Genomic DNA, 20,128 nt, shown 5'->3' with positions numbered 1-20,128 from the left:
ATGTCCAAAATATTTTTACCATATTTTTAGCGTATGATAAGGAAAATGGGATTTTCTTGATTAATGATATTGCTTTCTTTGATTTTATTTTTCCTTTACTTTATAATTTTTTCATTTTTTTTATAGAAAAAACGATATTATTTATATTAAAGAAGAGAGGTAAATTTAGCCTCATAATGAGTTACCAATATGTGATTCAAATTTATCTTTGATGATAATCGAATCTAAGACCTCTCGTGAAGAGGAATACCACTAGACCGTAGTACTAAGTGGCATAAATTTTTCATCATTATTTTTTTTTATCAAACGATATTATCTACCTTAAGAAAGAGGAGTAGGCTATAATGGGCTAGCAATAATGTGGTTCAAATTCGTTTTTGGCGAGAATCGAACCTACCTCTCACTTATAAGTGAAGAGAAATATAACTAGACCGTAGTACTAATTGACAATTTTTTGTTATTATTATGTTTCTGATTTTTTATTTTTGCCTTCCATAATGATACCCATAATGTTGCGTTTTTTTATTTCCTAGTTTACTATAACAAGATTCGAGTCCGATATTCATATAACTATACTACAATTTTGAATTTAGTTATTTTTCTTTCGACAATGATTATAATTGCAATTTTATTCGATTCAACTTCTGTTGATACAAAGATGAGTTGTCAAAACTTAAAGGAGTTTGAATGGAGTGATGATCAAATAAAACATGAATAATCTTTTAAAAAGATGAGCCAGTTAGCCATTGCAAACAACTGGATTTATCATCTCCCTTTAACCCTTTAAGCAAGATGGAGCAAAAATAAGAAAAGACCTTGTAAGTTGTACCCCATAAGACAACCCACACCAATATACTTATTAAAATAGCATAATTAACTGATCAGTGTCACAAATTTAAACGATCACGTATATATACAATGCAAAATAGAGTGATGTTATTCACACATTTTTTTTTATCTCTTACACATATTTGTTAATTTTTATTTATTTATTTTCTTCAATTCATTCTATCATATGATCGGAAATTGAAAGAGTGTAGCAAATAAAATTGATGTGTGAAAGTATCACCTAACGAAATATATTCCCATGTATGACATATTTGTTGCGTATATCATGCATGTAGTGTACAATAAAATGAAAACGACATTGTTGATCATGATGCAAACGAAAAAGAACTCTCGCCGGTCGTACCAACAACCATAAAGTTAAAAGCTATGTACTACAAGATTGTGGATGATAACAACTTGACAACATCGATATGTCACATGTATTGTCGATTTTGCTACTTTCAAAATTGTAACACTAGTAATTTGAGTTGGTCATTAAAAATAGTACATAGAAAGATAATAACCCTATGAGTTGTAGAACCAATGTAACAACATGACGAGGAAAAGACTGCATCACCTAATGATTTTGCAATTGTTAACAAAGAAGCACCGCTACAGTCACCTCTAACAAATGTCGAGTTTACTTCTCATGGTTCTTTGTCATGTATAACAACCAAAAGAAAAACAAAAACCAACATTAATTTTGAGCAATGGCCGTTGCTTAAAGATCTAAATTTGCTCCGTAAGTTATAGCCATCACAAAAACTCATATCGACAAAGTAAGAGAGAAACCACAATCATAAAAACTCTTATTGCCACAATGTAAGAGCGACCACAACCAGAAAATAAAAAACACATAAGAAAATAAAGAAAGAGGCCGAGAGAGATTGCCGCTGCCCCCAAGGCCAACGGCAAAGAGAGGCTTGTAGTTCAAACTAGTTTGTATAAAAAAAATTAAAAATTAAACGAGTGATTAGATAAGCAACACAGAATACCAGAATTGTATGTACCAAAAATAGGAACTTCAAAAATTAGTTTAAGAACAAATAGTTGATACAAAAGTGACGAAACTGAAATCTGTGGGGACTGAATTGATCTAAAAAAAGAGAGAAAATTTGGACTCTGGGTTTGTAAGCAGGTGATTAATCAAGCTACAAGATTAATTAACCATAATCCCCACTCCAAGTTTCATAAAACCCTAACACAATGACCAAACTACCCTTACATTCGAGAACACGCTCTCTCCTCTTCTCTTGGTCCCTTCCACGCTGACGAGAGGGAGGGAGGGTTTTTCTCAGCCACCATTTAAGACCAAATGCGTGCTCAATAAGCCATTCGTCACCTTCCCCCTCAGGTCCTCACTTCACACGCCAACAGACTAACATTTTTCGCCAAACCCTAGATCTTCTTCTTCTTCCAAGTTCCAACCCCACTTCCCCAATCTGTACGCCAATGAGAGATTCACTCGTCAGCCCCCAATTGAATATACACGCATAGACGACCACACCCCTTTTGATTCTGCTTTCAATTCCCACAAAACCCATTTCCCAGATCTGACTAGTGCATCACCAAGCTCCGTTTTTTCACCTCAATTCGCTTGAACCCGGCTGTTTCGTTGGATCGGTGCGTTATTTGAACTATTTAAGGGGAACCCATCTCAGGTTTTGCATTGTTCTTGAGAAATTTTCAGGGTTTAGTATTCTAAATGTGGTAAAATTTAAGAAAGTTGTGGTCTTTAAGCTGATTCCTGCTAGATTAAGGGTTTAATTTGGTGGGATCTGCTTGAATTTTGTGGGATTTGGGATAGAGCCGTAGGTTTGATTTATTGGATCTGGAAGGTACTGAGGCATGCTTTGAGAGTGATAGTATCATAATAGTGAGTTTGGTGAAGTGGGTTCTGATGACAATGCCGTCGGGGAATGTGGTTTTATCGGACAAAATGCAGTTTCCTAGTGGTGGTGGCGCCGCGGCCGTTGGAGGCGGCGAGATCCCCCAGCTCCCCCGTCAGTGGTTCCCGGATGAGCGTGATGGGTTCATCTCATGGTTGCGCGGAGAATTCGCGGCAGCTAATGCGATTATAGACTCCCTTTGCCACCATTTACGTGTAGTTGGTGAGCCAGGCGAGTACGACGGCGTTATCAGCTGTATTCAGCAGAGGAGGTGCAATTGGAATCCTGTGCTTCATATGCAGCAGTACTTTTCGGTTGCGGAGGTGATATATGCACTGCAACATGTTGCCTGGAGGAGGCAGCAGAGGCAATATGATCATGTAAAAGTGGGGGCCAAGGAGTATAAGAGATCCGGTTCCGGGTTTAACAAGGGCCAACATAGGGCTGAGCATTTCAAGGAAGGACATAATTTTAGTACAGAGGTTCATAGTTATGATGGGAATTCTTCGGGGCTTGTTGCTTCGGAGAAAGTTGAGCGGGGAAGCGAGGTAGCTGAGGAACTCAAGCCCGGTGGAGAGGTTGGGAAGTTGGATGGTAACGGTTTAGCAGCTGCTGGAGAGAAAACAGGTAACTTTTGGGATTAAGATTGGTGATTTCATGCTCATTTGAACAAATATAATAAATACTGGTTTGATGGTAATCAAATCCAAACTTTAAAGCTGAATGAAAAGGTCCAATCTTTTGAAGAGAATCAAGCATGTCTTGAATATGTTAGGGATTTTTTTTAAGTTGGTGTTCACAAAAGGTTAAGAAATTATCTTTTAGTAATTTTGAAATTCATAGATTGTGACCTGAAAAGGAATGTGTTTCACCAGGTGACCTGAAAACTAGGAAATCACTAAAGCGTAAATGTGCTGTATGAAAAGTTGTAAAAAAGTAGTAGCCCGTCTCTGAACTATATGCATTGCATACTCATGCAGAAGTCATTTTAATATGCCTGTGTACTATCTGCACTATACAGATTCGGATAATTTTCAGTTGTTAAAACTAAGAAAGATGCTTGGAAGTAATACCTATTGTAATACTTAGTTATGATTGCTGTTACAAATGCTCTTACAGAACCTCAAGAAGATAGTAGATTAAGGAGTTCGGAGAATTCACAACTGACCATATATGGCAATTCAGAACCTGAAGTTGCGGTAGGAGATGGATGCACCTCAAGCTCCAAAGGTAACACAATTTGTAGTTTATCTTTCTTTCATTACTTTGGGGATTTTAGTCTTTGCATGTTTGTGGGGGGTGTGTGTTACGTACATCAACTCTGTCTATCATGACATGGATTCAAAATGTGGTTGTATTTGATTCTATTTCTTCTACTATTGTGTTTAAACTTGGGATTCTTTGATCTTTTCCAGAGAATGAATCACATTCTATCCAAATTCAGAATGCGAAGCAGAACCTCTCCATTGTTCCTAAAACTTTTGTTGGCAACGAGTTATTAGATGGAAAGACGGTAGTTACCTCATTTGATACTGTCTTTTTAACTTGAAGTATGTTATGGATTTTCTAACGTTTATTTTTCAGGTTAACGTGGTCGATGGACTGAAATTGTATGAAGGATTGCTTGGTGACACAGAAGTCTCCAAACTTGTTTCTTTGGCTAATGATTTAAGGGTTGCAGGGAAAAGAGGACAATTTCAAGGCGAGTTTAATAATCCTTTGTGTTTAGAAATAAGCAGAAGATATGAAAAACTTGTGGTTGATTCCAGTACTAAACATAAATCCGCCATGTGGTTGTCATGAAATTTGATATTTAAACACTGTTTGAGCTGATCAAATCATCACCATCATCCTTACCCATGTGCTAAGCGTATTTAATCTGCCACATATATTCTTGCCCTTTTTATTATGCTGTTAATATAAATTCAAAATATTTAATCTATTTGTCCCATGTTAGTTTTGGTCAACATCCTTGTCATGTAGCTTCCAATTAAACTAGTCTCTAGTGGTTTTTGTATTATATTTTCAAACTACCTAAAACCTTTGTTTTTGAACACTGTGCTTTAAGAAGTGATCTTTAAAAAAAATTGTGTCACTGTTTAGCTCAAAGCAAAGGGTTCAATAAGCGATTGAATAAATAATTGCCTGAACTTATATTGTTTTTTAATTCTTCGTTGAGTATTTCTCTTTCCCTTGTAAACATTTTTTGTTCCCTTTTTTTTTTAAGTGGGAGGGTTTGGGTGGCTTAGTTTTACCATTTTGATTGTTGTTTTGTTATCCAAGTTTTATCTGGTGGATATGGGGATTAATGTCTACATTATATTTTTCATGGAAGTAGCTCACATAGTTTAATACTTATTCCTTTATTATGATCATTGTTCTTATATTTTCCTTAGATCCTTGCTATCCTAACCTGCAAGATTATTGGTTGTTTTACCCCTGAAACCTGTTGAGGAAAGTTTTCACAATGCTAGTACAAGTAAGTGTTAGCGATGCCATTATCACTTGTGTTTGGTATTACTGTTTGTACGCTATGGTCTATGTTATCTGTGTGGATACCATGCCAGGGAAATACTTTTGTGTTAATTACTAATCAAATTTTGGTAAATTTTGTGTTCATTAACTCTTAGTAGAGTATTATTTTAAGTAAACTAGAAAGAACACCCAGACAACTTTAAGTTTTAAAGAAAAACACTTTAAGAGCACAATTGGAGAAAACGCCCTTATCTATCCACTTGTCATGCTCTAACTGATTGTAGTTGTGAAATTCCTTTGGTGTTACAAAGTAAGTTGGGTTTTTCTCTGAAGCATTGAGTTCAAAGTGTTTTGCGGTAAAGTGTGATGTTCTATCAGACAATAATATATAATCTCTTTGGTTATGCAAAGCAGGTCAGACATATGTGGTCTCAAAGAGGCCCATGAGGGGACATGGAAGAGAAATGATTCAATTGGGCCTACCTGTTATTGATACTCCATCTGAAGATGAAATTTCGTCAGGAACCTCCAAAGGCATGTTGGAATTCACAATGGTCTTTTGATAGAAATTTTGGAATTTTGTTTTATTATTTTTTTGCCAATATAAGGAAATGACTACTCACATTTTATTCAAATGCCATTTGTTGATTTCCTATATCTGTAGATCGGAGAATAGAAGCTATCCCTTCCTTGCTGCAGGATGTTATTGATCGCATAGCTGGGATGCAAGTTACTACTGTGAAGCCAGACTCTTGTATCATTGATTTCTATAATGAGGTTGATATTGGTTTACTGTTTTTTTTTTCTTGTTCTAGGTTTCTATAATTGTACAATTTTCTAAGAATCATAATTTTATGAAATTTGGTGACGATTATTTGTAGGGAGATCATTCACACCCTCACACGTGGCCACCTTGGTTTGGAAGGCCTATTTGCGTCTTGTTCCTGACAGAATGTGACATGACTTTTGGGAGAGTACTAGTATCAGACCATCCTGGGGATTATAGAGGCCCACTCAAGCTCTCTCTTACACCTGGGTAGCCTTTCTGACTGCTCTCATTTGATAATATTTATCTTCTTCAGTGTGACTTTTATTTGGTTTGCTGCTGCTTCTCTGTCATGTACTCTATTGTCGTATTTCTAAATAAAGTATGGTAGGCTGAGAAGTATTGTTTTAAACGTATTGGAATCAAGTTAAGGTTACTTAGCAGTGATATATTGAGTTCTGAGGGCCTAGTAACAGTTGAAGCTTTTCCAGAAGTTGGCTGTATCACATCCATTAGAGATCATTACATTATTTATACTAATAGAACACAATTTTTCTTGTTGCTTTTGCATGCCGGAAGAATATGAGTTGCATAATTCAGGATCATGACGTAGTTTTCTCACATCCATATGAAATTATCTTATCCTTTCTCTTTACCTGCACTTGAAATCAGGTCATCGTTTCACTTAAAGCCTGCTTACTTTCGTTTGAGATTCCTGACATAAGGTCTTTGATCATCACACTGCAGATCCCTCCTTTTGCTGCAAGGGAAATCCACAGACTTTGCTAAACATGCAATACCTTCTATACGGAAGCAACGCGTACTTGTTACTTTCACAAAGTCTCAACCAAAGAAAAATACGATGAGCGATGGTCAACGTTTTCCTGCACCTACTCCAGCTCAGTCATCCTACTGGGGTCAACCATCAGGTAGGTCTCCAAGCCACATTCGGCATCCTGCTGGTCCCAAGCACTATGCAGCAGTTCCGACAACTGGTGTGTTGCCAGCCCCACCAATTCGGTCCCAACTTCCACCTCCAAATGGCATCCAGCCATTGTTTGTGCCACCTCCGGTAGGACCACCAGCAATACCTTTTGCCGGAGCAGTTTCCATCCCACCTGTTTCGGCTGGATGGGCAGCAGCTCCCAGGCATCCTCCACCTCGCATCCCTCCTCCTGGCACTGGTGTTTTCCTCCCTCCCCCAGGTTCGGGTAACTCATCAGCTCCTCAACAGCTGCCTACTACTGCAACTCAAATGAGCCCTTCTGTTGAGATTCCTCCCCAGACAGAGAGAGAGAGCGGGTCTGCAAAATCCAACCATAGCACAACTCCTCCAAAAGGAAAATCGGATGGGAAAGCTCAGAGCCATGAGTGCAATGGAAGTCTGGATGGAACTGGCAGTGGAAGAGCAGCCGTTAAGGAAGAAGAAGATCAGCACTCCGACAGCATGACAACAAGCGATCAAGCCGGAGCAGTTTAGGAGGGGGTAGGGGAGAGAGAGAGGTTCTTAAGGAGAAACAGAGTAGAGGCTGCAAACTGCAATGAGAGTTGGAAACAAATGTAAAGAGCGGCGAGAGTGAAGATCTAAAGTCATAGTAGCAAGAGGAACAGGCGGAAGAAGTTATCGATTCTCTTTGGGAGGATGGATTGAGATCCCTTGTCCTCTTTTTGTTTTTTGGTTAATCTTATTCCATCAACTCTTACATTAGTCTGTGCAAAGCAAAGCACATTATGAATCCATCTTTTGCTCTTCTTCTCTAATATCTTTCCTCAAATTTTGATGCTTCTTTCTCCATCTGATGTCATTGCTCCACATATCCGGTCATGTCATGCAATGCAGCGGTTCGAAATAATTCACATCACAATTTCCTTGTGCCTTTGTCATTAAGTTGATAGTATTTCGTCACCTTTGCGGTGGTGTTTTATTGTCAATTTAGTGTCGGCCAACACATTCCAACCCTTAGCTGGAAGGCTAATCGGGTCCGGGTGTGTCAGTTTGGCATCAGAGGTAGTTTGTTTACAGAAATTACTGCTACAAACATTGTAGCCGCTTAAACTTCTGACTCTGGTTGCAACTGGCTTCCTCTTTAACCCATGCGTTTCGGGAACCCGAAACCCTACGTTTAATTATTCAGTTAATTTTCGCAGAAGATGACGCACCTGTAATACATCTAATCGGTTTCAAGAGTATATTAGTCTTTTCAGGTAATTCTTTTCTTAATTATTATTTTTAATCGGAGGGAAAATCTAAACTAATATAAACTGGTTCAGTAGGATTCGAGTGGTAAATTGTAACAAGGGTAAAAGTTAGGTGGCAGTTAAAAACTATTTCCCAATCACTTGTTCGTCTGAGTCAATTTGTTGCGTCGACTGTTTTACACCCAGCACCGGAGAGCCGAAAATGAGTGAGCCAGAAGCAGCAGAAGAAGGCAGTCGCCGCCGCCTCATCCTCCACGAATTCCTTTCCCTCCAAGAATGCAAGGAGCTAGCTCACCCATTTGGGCTGGCTACAGACCCAATGTTTTCTCGACCACTGTCGCGCACCTCATCGCCACCAAAATTAATGAGAACATATTTGTCAGGATGTTGTGATATACACAGCTGACAGCCACAACATCCTTTTTTCCTTGGTGGGTCTGATTTGCTGTCTGATATCATTTGGCAGATAACTGATGGCGAAAGACTCACGCTGGCATTATGGTTCAGTCGTGATGCTAGTTATGACGAGGATAATTAACGTATATCTTTCTCTCACAGAGTCTGCTGCATGATCATGTTCATAAATTATGACTACCTTTGCCAGCATCTAGTAATATGTACTGGTTTTCACCCGACCAAACTTCCTCTGATCACCAGTTGGGTTTTGATATATGCCAGGCAAGACTGCATGTTCTTGGATATGAGCTACTTTTCCGTCACACTGTTACAACATTGCCGAGTTAACGATGGAGCCACCGCGATTAGCAAGGGGAGATGAGTTGTTTGACCACGAGTTTCATCAACATACTGCATGCACTTCGGGTATTCATACCAATGCTGACTGTCATTTTCTTTTGGTATAAGGCGTAGCCAAGTTGGCCAAGGCAGTGTGCCTCCCTCTTTGCCCCAACATTTGAATTCTCCACACCGTAATTTAGACTAGATTAAGCTAGATCACTAAAGAATTTATACTGCAATTATTGAAATTTTTGTGTAACAGATATGTTCACGATGCCTTATACACGAGTAAGTTTTATTTTCCAATAACTAAACTGGCAGAGTTACTATTTTAAGAGTAGGTGAATGTTCTGTGAGTGGCTGAGTCGATCTCTTTGGAAAGGCTCCATTTGTGTAAGACATTGCCAGAGACATCATAGTATGCAACATCAGCACTGGCCTTGGACATGTGAAACGACATGAAACCTTGTCCGTCGTAATACAACTTCAACTCCTCTGGACTCCACGACTTTATATCACCTCTCCATGCCTTGGACCCACCTCCACTTGTAAAGAACTGAATTTGACTGCATAATTAACAACCAGTTAAACCAAATTAATTTGTGCTTACGTATGTAATACCAGGTTAATATCAAGTTTTTGTGTGTACAAATTTACCTATCAGAATCACTTATGTGCTCCAAGCAATGGTCATGTCCATTTACGTAAAAATCGATATTATTTGACTGGAGAAAAGTGGGAGTGAAAATAAAAAGTTAGAATCAAACAAGCGATATTAAAAAGAAGAAGTCAAACGTAAGACCTCAAGAGTAAGGGTCAATGCATTGTTTAGGAACATCTAGGTTACCTTAAGGATTGGGAGAAGTTGGTTTACAAGTTCTTCGGTGACACCATGATGTCCTGCGCTTTTAATAGTATGGTGACCGACCACAATTTTCCATTTTGCTGTGGAATTTTTTAGTGCTGAATCCACATCCTTCAAGAGATTTGAAAGGTATTCCGCCCGAGGAGTCACACCTCTCCAATCATAAGTATGCTCCTTTGGATTTGTAAAGTAATCATCCACAAATGGGGTTGTGTCCACAAAGAAAAAATCTACGATTTCTGGAGTACCGACAAATAGCAAAACATATTAGTTGCACATAATAAAATCGGTAAAAGGCTTATTAGTGACTAATTAATGAGTGCGAATAAATACTACCTGCATCTAAAATGAATGATCTTAAGCAAAACCATCTACTGTCAATTGCCCTGAGAACGGGACTCAATTGTGCTTCAACATCACCCCGATAGTCATGGTTGCCCAACACTGCATGAAACAAATTAACCACTTAATATACCATTAAGGATACATAATTGCTTAGAATTATTACGTGTGGTATAATTAACTGAGTAAGTAAGTAATTTACCATTGTACCATTGCTTCTTTAAGCTGGGAGCAGTATAAATATTGGAAAACGATTCGTTAAATGCTGGATCGTCGACGCCTGTCAAACCATCTTCGTAGAAATTATCACCAGTGGAGATGACAAAGTCTATGTTTGATTTCTCTCCAATTAACCCCATCTACAATCCGCAAGTAATTTCGACATAAAGTCAGTAATAATTAATTAGGGATTAAAGTTAATAAAATCTGCTTAAGTTAAACCACATGCATTGCCGAATGAACATCTCTAATAGTCAAAACAACCAGTCAAGATCTTTCTTGAGCTGAAAGTCACAGGTACGTACCAAATAAGTAAGGATACTGTGAGTGATGGGATGGTTGCCAAATTGAAAGAAAACTGCTAGACTGGAGACAGAAAACGACCCTTTTGGAATAGGACAAGGATTGTCTGCTTCCACTTCCGGTACCTTTCATGTGCCTTTCTGTTTGTGTGGTTACGGTTAAGTCACGTCAACATTTTAATTACTATTTATTTTTGTCTTATTATATCTATAAAAAAACAATATAAAATATTGACGTGGCTTAATCGTGACCACACAAATCAGGAGGGCACAAGAAGGGCACCGGAAGTGGATGGCAGACAATCCTTCTCCTTTGGAATATGCATGGAGTATCAAATTCTGGCCTTAGCTTGTACTAGAGGATATGCTTGGAAATATACCCTCCCAAACAAGGCTTATGTAAAGAGTGATACTGATATGGTATATGCCTGGAATTGTACCTTCAAATTCAAAGAACTTGACTGCACACCAATTTGTGGTACCTTTTCATTTATTTTCATCCACAATATATATTTTAAGTGTCGGTAAGGCCCAAATACCGTTTATATTCTTCCTTTATTTGCGTAAATTTTCAGTTTAATTCATGAAATTTTAGTATCGCTTAATTTTGTCAAAAGATGGTGAAATTTTTTGAAAGAAACGTAGTAATATAATTAGGCATGTAAATGAGGTAAGTGAATCAGCTTAAATCAATGAAATTAACGACATCATATACATGCAAAAGCATGCAAAAGCATGCAAACATTTAAATGTAAAATACACAGAGATGATAACAATGAAAATTTTAAATGAAATGATACATATGTAGAACGTACCTGGAGAGCAACTTGAGATTGGTTGTATTGTCCCCGTCTTCCCCAATCTCCGACAACCAGGAAGCTGAGAGAGCCATCTGGTTTTGGTGCCTGCTTAAAACGTTGAAGCTCAGCTGCGCAAGCAACCAAACAAAGTGACAGGAGGCATCCCTTGAAGTGAAAGGAGGAAATCATGGCTTTATGATTATTAGAAGTATTAGACAAAGAAGCCACGAGAGTTTGAGTTTTCCGCAGAAAACTCTGAGAGAATTGAGTCAAGTGGCTTTGATGAAGAGCTATATATATACGACCTGAAGTTCCCAATAGTATCAGCTTTTCTAAAAGAACCCTCATTTATTCCTTTTTATTTAATTTTTCTAGAAAAATCGCATCAGATCTTGTAGAATTTATCTTATAATTTCTTTTTGAGTGGTACTCGTGAAACCAAATATTTATACTAAGGTACCAATAATGTGTGAAACCAACATACAATGAGATCAATTGATTAATTGACGTAATATGTGTGCATCACTTGTCACATTAGATAATATGTCAATGTAGTACGAAATGCAATATTCATAACATTTTTCTTTGTTTTTTATAATCTCAAAGCTCGGACTTTGGTAGAGAGATAGCTGTTAAAAAAATGCCTATACAAAAAAATATGTGCATTTATCATTTCCATAAAATGATAAATGCAATATTCTTAACTCTCTTTTCGAACCCCCCTTGTCTCAATCTCTCTCCACGTCATTCTAACTCACCTAATCTTCCACAAAGAAAAAAGTTTATCAAAAACCCTATAAATGAACAGCTTATACTTAACGTCCGTATACACTTTGGTACACCATCATTAACATCAAATCTTCCTTTTATTAGTTTTCAACCATTCGCTTCAATTACTCATATTTTCATTTATGTTCGAATTGTTTTTATTTTTAGAAAATTCGACGGTAAGTAGGGAATTTTATTGACATCGAAAAAAAATAGTATGTCTAGTCCAAGAAGACATAAACTTAACTTGTTATAATACAAAACAAAAAAAAAGATATGAAAAAGAAAAGGAAGATAAATTACAAATTAAAGGAGAGTGAACTTTTCCCCCAAGTTTGAATCGCATTCCCATATCCCATAATTCAAACATCTGCTAGGTTTTCATGGACTAGGCCGGAATTTACTTCGTCCTTCAAAATGATGGGCTACTTTCCGAAAAGGAACAAGCGATCAGTTTTCTTCCTATTAATAGTTTAATTATGTTTAAGCAGATCAGCTAGCAAGATTAAGCAAAATAATTTCCATTAATCACATAGGCACTTATAAAATATTGCCTCTTGTTACTTGCTTTACAATATATATATATAGCAGACTAAGAACCTTAAACAGATTGCATATACTTCTGCATGTCCACCTCTCTACATGAAAGAGTAGTGCGGCTTTGATGTCCCCCATTTGTGCAAGACATTGCCAAAAACATCATAGAATGCAATATCCAATTCGGTTTGATTGATTTGCACTGACATGAAACCCTGCCCATCGTAGTACAACTTCATTTCGCTTGGGCTGTACGGGTTAACTACACCCCTCCATGCCTTTGAACCACCACCACTTGTTAGAAATTGAAGTGGGCTGCACAGAAATGCTTCAGATTAGATCCCATGTACAAAAGTAGTTATATACTAATAGAACAATAATTTTATTTAGACACATAAAATCGATTCATTTGTTAAATTTATGTGTATTAAAGAGTTACAAAATGCTAGTACCTGTTGGGACTGCTTATGTGTTCTAAGCAATGGTCGTGGCCATTGGCGTAAAGATCGACATTGTTTTCCTGAAAATTTATAGACATTTGAGCAAAAAGACAAACAAGGGAAAAAGGCGACCGTTTTGGTTTTCCTTTCTAGTTTTAGCATGAGTAAAGTACCAGAAGAATTGGGAGAAGCTGTGTTACAAGCTCCTTCGTTTCACCATGATATCCAGCGGTTCTAATCGTGTGGTGACCAACCACAATCTTCCACTTTGCAGTAGAATCTTTTAATGCTGAATCCACATCCTTTCACAGAGAAAAAATTCAAATTATTAATTACAGATATCATCTCTAATGTATAGAGACAACTGCAGGCATAGAGCTAATTTTTTGGGTTTCTAAAAATTGTTTGGAGATATTTTAAAGTTAATTTATTTAGTCGTAAGTCTTAATTATGTTTGACGAGAAAACAAATTACCTTGAGAAGATTTGATAGGTAATAATTTCGGGGTAATATGCCACTCCAGTCATAGACAGAGCCCTCCGGATCAGTGAAGTATTTATCAACAAAGGGAGTTGTATCCACAAAGAAGATTTCCACAATTTCTGCCAAAATAGGCAAATAACTTTGAGATAAATAACAAAAAAAAAAAAAATCCTTATTAAAAAACTAAATCTCCTGTTTAGATTATAATTAATTATTGATAATAGTTATGTAGTATGGCCTTAGCCTTACCGGCATCAACTATGAAGGATCTCAAGCAAAGCCATTTGCTATCCAATTCCCTAAGGACAGGACTCAACTGTGCCTCAACATCCCCTCTATAATCATGGTTACCCAGAACTGCAATACAATAATTAAACAAAGACAAACATGAATTAATATTTTTAATTTAAAGAAAATTCCTTATTGTTTTATAAGTGAATATATAATTAAGGTTTGGGAATACATACCACTGTACCACTGCTTTTGCAAGCTTGGTGCTGTGTAGATTTTGCTAAATGAGTCTTCAAATTGTGGATCATCGATGCCCGTCAATCCATTTTCGTAAAAATTATCGCCGGTGGATATTACAAAGTCAATATCCAACTTCTCTCCAATTATTCCCATCTAGAAATTAAGTGCATGAAAGTAGGTTGGTAAAGTTAAATCATTCCTGACATACACTTCTTTTTAGGGGTATGCTATCCACACACTATTTTTTACTTCTCACACACTCCTTGTTAATTTCTGTCTGTTGATCTTCTTCAATTCATCCGATCCGACGGCCGAAAACCAAAAAAATGTGAGAGAGTAAAAAGGAGTATGTGGATATCACATCCCTTCTTTTTATATCTATCTTCTAAATCGAATAAAGAAAAAAAATAATAGAATATTTAGAAAAGCAAAAAAATAAAAGAAACTCATGAACGCATTATTTATTGGCAATAAGTAGGACAATATATATATATATAGGGAATTGTTATTGGCACTCCAAAATTCTTATTTTGCACTCCAAACTTTCGATATTTAGAAGAAGAAAAATACACTCATAAACGCATTATTTTTTGAATATTTATCGGCAAAAAGGGGGCCATTTTCCTTTTGTGCATGTAATGCAAGCAAAACATTGGGATGAGAATAATACAGGACCAAAAGAGTTATGGCAAATATTTCCGCAATGGGTTGTCCATGCTAGCAAACGTGGAATGGGGTTTTATGCTACAATAATATAAATACATTTAAGTATATGCTTAAAATGGAAGCACCCAATATATTGGTGTGTTCAATCCAATCCAATATCTTTCATACTTTTTTATTTGTAAGAGTTTGATTGGGTCTTAAAGTAGATAAATCATGGTGTTCGGGGCTGATTTGGTATTGTTATGCTTTGAAGAAAAAAAACTGTTTCTGTTGTGTTGTGAGAATAAACAGCAGAGTGATTAGTAAACTTTTTTGTAAAAGTGCTTTTGGAAAAAAAAAAAAGTATTATAGTGTTTAGTAAACTTTTATATAAAACAGTTGTGACTGTGTGAAATAACCAAAAATGGTATTAGATGTGCCATTAATTTAATTTTCTTAACAAATAAAGGTGAGTTACTAAATATACTTTATTTTAAAAAGAAAATTATTTATAAATTTTATCTTAAACATATAATCTAACGTTTAACAATAAATCATAATCCAACGTTTAACAAGAAATCATAATCCAACATTCAACATATAATCCAACATTGCTTCACTTTTTAGCTTTTTTCACCAAAAACTATGAAAATAAGTTGTTTTTAAGTGTTTAACAAACACCTTTTTGAGCTCAATTTTTTTTATACCCACTTTTTATAAAAAAACATTAATACCAAACCAGTACTCAGTCTCAGAATATTGGATATCCTTCTCGTTGCCACTGAAGTAGTGATAATATTCTCCACCAGATCAAACCAATATATATTTATAGCTTTAAATATAATTCGTATAAGTTAGAAAGATAATCCATGTAAGTGAAATATAGCCATAGTTTTCATTACAAATTACAAAAACTGCCATTGAAAGAAAATGAAGTTCGGTAGACAACATCCCAAGGATTCAGCTGCCGTTCTAATATTTTTGTTTGAATCATTGCTTTCTCACGTTTTGTTTTATCTCTCTTCAGTTGTGTTTTTAGCATGCTACTGCCCTACCTTTGTAGAACTATCAACACAAGGCCATATGTTTGATAAAGTAATGCTAAGGAGATCAACTATTTAAATCAAATCATCAATAATCATATCATATGGTTTATAAAATCTGATTTACATTCCTAGCATTACCCTATCAAATATATAGTCTCAAGTTCATAGTTCAAATAGGTATGAAAAATTCGCTCAGAGTTTTTCTAAACCCTAATCTGACTCATCACCTTAAAAAGAAAAAGTTTGATTGGAAAGCTAGTCAAATGGTTAAATTTGAAAATATACAATTTTGAATTGTAATACGTTATAAGAATTGGGCTAAAATCAACTTTTCCATATAATTAATTAATTGAACATCAATTCAAAATTTTGGATATAATTGAAGAGTCTAAATAATTTAATTTTCTAAGACAAGGTATTTCATTTCTCATTTAAAAATGTACAACGTTACATATTATGCTAGAAAGGAGTAGACCAGTTGTTTTTTTTTAATATAAAAAAAGAAAGAAAAAGAAATAGAGCATCCAACTCAAAACCAATTAATTGTTATCCGTAAAGATGCATATATATATATATATAGTGTTATATATATAGTGTAAGAATATGAGTTTAAGCAGGCTCTTTAAGGAAAATGATCCATATTTTTCAAAAAAATGGAAACACCCTCTTGACCGTTATATCTGGTTTTAATGAAATTATGTGGTTGAGATTAAATCACAGGCCACAGAATCTCAACCACATAATTTCATTAAAGTCAGATCTAACAGTCAAGAGAGTATCCTTTTTTTTTTTGAAAAATAGAGATCCCTTCCCTTAAAGGTTTCCTGAGTTTAAGAACATTACTATGTTATTATGACACATCTCACTAGAATTAGAGCGCACCTAACTTATCTAAGTCACCTTTACACTTCATTCATGACAATTGGTGAAGAGGCTTTAACATTACGTAATACTTTGGAAAAGCTTAAATTTTCCGATATCGGATATATATTGAGATTGAGAAATTTTGTTGGAAACAAGCAACTATTTAAGCTACCAGTCTACGACACTCATTGAACTTCTGACACCTGTATACACTTTCCCTACACTAATTATTGTTTACATGATAGATACTAGAAACAGGTAAAATATTAAGATTAAGAAAACACAATAATCAAGCTGTATGTACATCGACGTAGAAATCAAGTATTATAAGGAAGTAATGTACCTGATTAGCAACTTGAGATTGGTTGTAGGCTCCTCTTCTTCCCCAATCCCCCAGAACCAAAAAGCTTATAGACCCATCCGCTTTCGCTGCGTGCGGGAATCGTGGTAGCTCCGCTGCAGAAGATGTAAAAGATGACAGGGTGCATAGAATTATTAGACCAGAGAACAGAATACTTGACCTCATCACGGTCATGTTTTCCATATCTAGCATCTAGGTGGGAACAAAAGTAAGAGTAGAGGAATGGTGAGCAAAGCAAAGCAAGGCAAGCTATCTATTTATATGGTTGACGAGTTGGGTTAACGTTGCATACTAATTAATTAACAGATAAATAGATATATTAAACAGAAAGTTATCGATGACGATGCGTGTGGTTTAAGCAGTACTGCACAATAGGGTGGCTTAACATGAATAATAGATAAAAAGGGAATATAGAACCAACAAGAGTAATGGACAGCATGAGGTTCGCGAGGCCACACATGACTTGTACGATTTATTATACACAAATGGACAAGAAACCTCCACTTACGTACATCGCACTAAGGGATCCACTGGTGAAGGCGTGACATTCACCCACATCACATAATTATGGTTTATTTTTATCTATACGCTTTCTGAAATTTGATTTTAATTCTATTTTACTTTCTAAAATTTAAAAGTTGTTACTTTATTTCTTGAAGCTCAAAATTCGCTTCACATTATCATCTTTATGTTATTTCTATTAAAAAAAAGGGACAAATATGTCAATGTGGATTAAAAAGCACATTTCTAGAATAAGTATTTGTTTATAGCTACATTTCATGAAACTCAATTTCGATCACACTTTGTCTCTTGAAACTCAAAAGTCATCATTTTACTCCCTAAAACATAATAGTCGCTCCACTTTGGCTTGTTTCTGTGTATTCCGTTAAGTAACTCTCCGCTCCCCCCCCCCCTCTCTCTCTCATCATTGTCTGTACATTCATCCCTTCTTCCTCCATCTCTATCTACCTTATCATTAGTTCCATTAATTTCTTGATTTGTTATATTCTTAATCGGAAAAATAGCATAAATAATCCCTGGGTATTTTTTTAGAACAATTCCTGGACATAGAGTAAAGGTGTCAAACGGGCCATGATGAGGTATTTGGATTTCGTTTAGGAAGAGGGAGATGGGGAGAGACGGAAGATCATGAAGAGATGGGGGTGAGGCATCGTCATAGTCGGAAATAACATAAACAAGGTAATGTGGAGCGAATTTTGGGTTTCAAGGAGTAAAGTGACGACTTTTGAGTTTCAGGGGGCAAAGTGTGATTAAAATCGAGTTTCAGGTAGCTTAGCTACAAATAAGCCTAAACTTAACGGTTTTTTAACGAAATACACATAACTAAGCTAAAGTGGAGCGAATATTGAGTTTTGGAGAGTACAGTAGCGACTTTTGAGTTTCAATGAGTAAAGTGGCGACTTTTGAATTTCAAGGGGCAAAGAGTATCAAAACTGAGTTCTAAAGAGCGTAACTAAAAATAGGGTTATAATTATTTGCCACTATATATGGGCAACTGCCTAATGCAGTTTCAAACATACTGTAAATTAAGCAGGCTACTAATTTGGTCATAACATATCAATTATAATCCATAGTTCAGTTATCTATGATGAATACAATCTAGACTAAACCAAGTTCTAAATTCAAATTAGTCTACTCAAAGCTAGTTGTTAAATTTTTAAGTTATATTCTCTTTTGGGAGTTCGAACGCCATCTTTTGGAGGGATTCCTCAACGCATTCCTGCACGACATGTGGGAGAATGGGTGACTATAGCTTTAGTTGGATTTTTAAGTTTTATTAAGTCAGATTCTTTTTTGGAGGGTCATCGCCTTCACCAAAAAAATAATTAGACAAAACACCTACAATTAAAGTGAATATAACTGAATTACTCCAATAAGTGTTTTGTAAACAAATAAAAGAAAGGATAAAAAAGAATTAACAAAGCTTTGGATAATCGACCCCGGAATGTTACTGCCCCGAGTTCAACCAACGCGTCCTCCTCATACGGTTTGTATTTCCTTTTATACGAGTACTTAGCTTTCTTGTAGATCAAGGAATCTCTTCCTTTTGTAGCTCTAGGGCTATCTTATGGTGTTTAAATTAAGGGTCAGTTACTAGTATGGAATTATATATTAGAAATGTCCCAGAAAGTTTCAAGGAAACGTGATATACTCATATACATGCAGAGAAGTTTATAAGATGCATGAGGCGTATGCATGCAAAATGAATGATGTAGATGTCCACACTATATATATGGAACATGAATTTTTATTTTCTGAACTGCATCCACAACCACAAATCCGCCTTTAATCTGTCAAAATTAACAAAATGTATGTTCTAGTGTATGCACTGCAACAACTGAAAGCAAAAACAAACCGGAGAACGAAAAATCTTGTATCCCTAACACCAAATGATGTACAATGTCAATCACAACAATATGTAATTCTATTGTTTGAATAAAAAAAATAATAATGTTGGCACGAGAAGAAGTAGGTTCACGCCGTAAATTTAGGTCTCATTGATCTTTGCCTGAAAGTGATTAAAAAGCCTAGTCTGTTTACGTATTTTGTGAATAATTTGAGATTGAAAACAGCTATATGTGGATATGGGTGTCAACTTGTGGAAAAATCCCCACCAAACGATATCTCTTCACTTTTCTTATCTTTGCAACCTAATTTATATCAGCCAAAAGGCATTTAATATATAAAGTGGCACATCCCAGCCTAGCTAGTTCTTACCGTCTCAGAGGGGACCTACATGACATGCTCCCATATCTAATTATTTTTGTATAAGTTTTGTGGATGTATGGGGAAATTTTGGATTATTAGATGAAAATGAAGGCCATGATATTGATATATGATGAACGAATCAACTTATTATTAGGTCATTTGTGATCATACGGTTTCTGAATACGTGTTACAGGTTTAATTTCTTGATTAAACATAGAGGAATCAAAACCAATAGAAATTGCTCGATCGATGAAGCTGCAGTATTTGCATGTGCAGGGGATCCTCATCATATATCATTCCACTGCATGCATGTGCATGCCTATCCAAATTAATCTGAGAACAGCGACATGTTCCATATCC

General features: G+C 36.0%; 3 protein-coding genes across 3 annotated transcripts; 1 reads left to right on the top strand and 2 right to left on the bottom strand.

Annotated features, from left to right (window-relative positions):
• Positions 1–2,051: 2,051 nt before the first annotated feature.
• On the top strand, positions 2,052–7,719 carry LOC103423718 (RNA demethylase ALKBH10B-like). The gene is made up of 8 exons (XM_008361800.4): positions 2,052–3,344; positions 3,837–3,947; positions 4,133–4,230; positions 4,302–4,419; positions 5,607–5,726; positions 5,857–5,969; positions 6,074–6,228; positions 6,706–7,719. Exons 1-8 carry the CDS (start codon positions 2,729–2,731, stop codon positions 7,436–7,438), a joined length of 2,064 nt encoding a protein of 687 aa, XP_008360022.2. The 5' UTR covers positions 2,052–2,728; the 3' UTR covers positions 7,439–7,719.
• A 1,394-nt stretch (positions 7,720–9,113) lies between these two features.
• On the bottom strand, positions 9,114–11,757 carry LOC114820656 (purple acid phosphatase 8-like). Its single transcript, XM_029091767.2, has 6 exons — positions 11,439–11,757; positions 10,305–10,461; positions 10,097–10,204; positions 9,743–9,999; positions 9,553–9,620; positions 9,114–9,461 (listed from the first exon to the last, which is right to left on the bottom strand). Exons 1-6 carry the CDS (start codon positions 11,610–11,612, stop codon positions 9,227–9,229), a joined length of 999 nt encoding a protein of 332 aa, XP_028947600.2. The 5' UTR covers positions 11,613–11,757; the 3' UTR covers positions 9,114–9,226.
• Positions 11,758–12,696: 939 nt separating this feature from the next.
• Positions 12,697–17,463, bottom strand: LOC103430610 (purple acid phosphatase 3-like). The gene is made up of 7 exons (XM_008368755.4): positions 17,021–17,463; positions 14,119–14,275; positions 13,901–14,008; positions 13,643–13,770; positions 13,342–13,470; positions 13,181–13,248; positions 12,697–13,043 (listed from the first exon to the last, which is right to left on the bottom strand). Exons 1-7 carry the CDS (start codon positions 17,228–17,230, stop codon positions 12,830–12,832), a joined length of 1,014 nt encoding a protein of 337 aa, XP_008366977.2. The 5' UTR covers positions 17,231–17,463; the 3' UTR covers positions 12,697–12,829.
• Between the last annotated feature and the right edge of the window lie 2,665 nt (positions 17,464–20,128).

This window comes from Malus domestica, chromosome 13, assembly GCF_042453785.1.
Source record: "Malus domestica chromosome 13, GDT2T_hap1".
NCBI classification, from domain to species: Eukaryota; Viridiplantae; Streptophyta; class Magnoliopsida; order Rosales; family Rosaceae; genus Malus; species Malus domestica.
This window is presented reverse-complemented; position numbering and strand designations above follow the sequence as displayed.

Coding starts and splice junctions, on each gene's coding strand:
- LOC103423718 (XM_008361800.4), top strand. CDS start 2,729: ATGACAATGCCGTCGGGGAATGTGGTTTTATCGGACAAAATGCAGTTT. Junction 3,345..3,836: donor AGCTGCTGGAGAGAAAACAG/GTAACTTTTGGG, acceptor ATGCTCTTACAG/AACCTCAAGAAGATAGTAGA. Junction 6,229..6,705: donor AAGCTCTCTCTTACACCTGG/GTAGCCTTTCTG, acceptor ATCACACTGCAG/ATCCCTCCTTTTGCTGCAAG.
- LOC114820656 (XM_029091767.2), bottom strand. CDS start 11,612: ATGATTTCCTCCTTTCACTTCAAGGGATGCCTCCTGTCACTTTGTTTG. Junction 10,205..10,304: donor AAAGAAGCAATGGTACAATG/GTAAATTACTTA, acceptor TGTTTCATGCAG/TGTTGGGCAACCATGACTAT. Junction 9,462..9,552: donor CACATAAGTGATTCTGATAG/GTAAATTTGTAC, acceptor TTAATTATGCAG/TCAAATTCAGTTCTTTACAA.
- LOC103430610 (XM_008368755.4), bottom strand. CDS start 17,230: ATGCTAGATATGGAAAACATGACCGTGATGAGGTCAAGTATTCTGTTC. Junction 14,009..14,118: donor GCAAAAGCAGTGGTACAGTG/GTATGTATTCCC, acceptor ATTGTATTGCAG/TTCTGGGTAACCATGATTAT. Junction 13,471..13,642: donor ACCTATCAAATCTTCTCAAG/GTAATTTGTTTT, acceptor TCTCTGTGAAAG/GATGTGGATTCAGCATTAAA.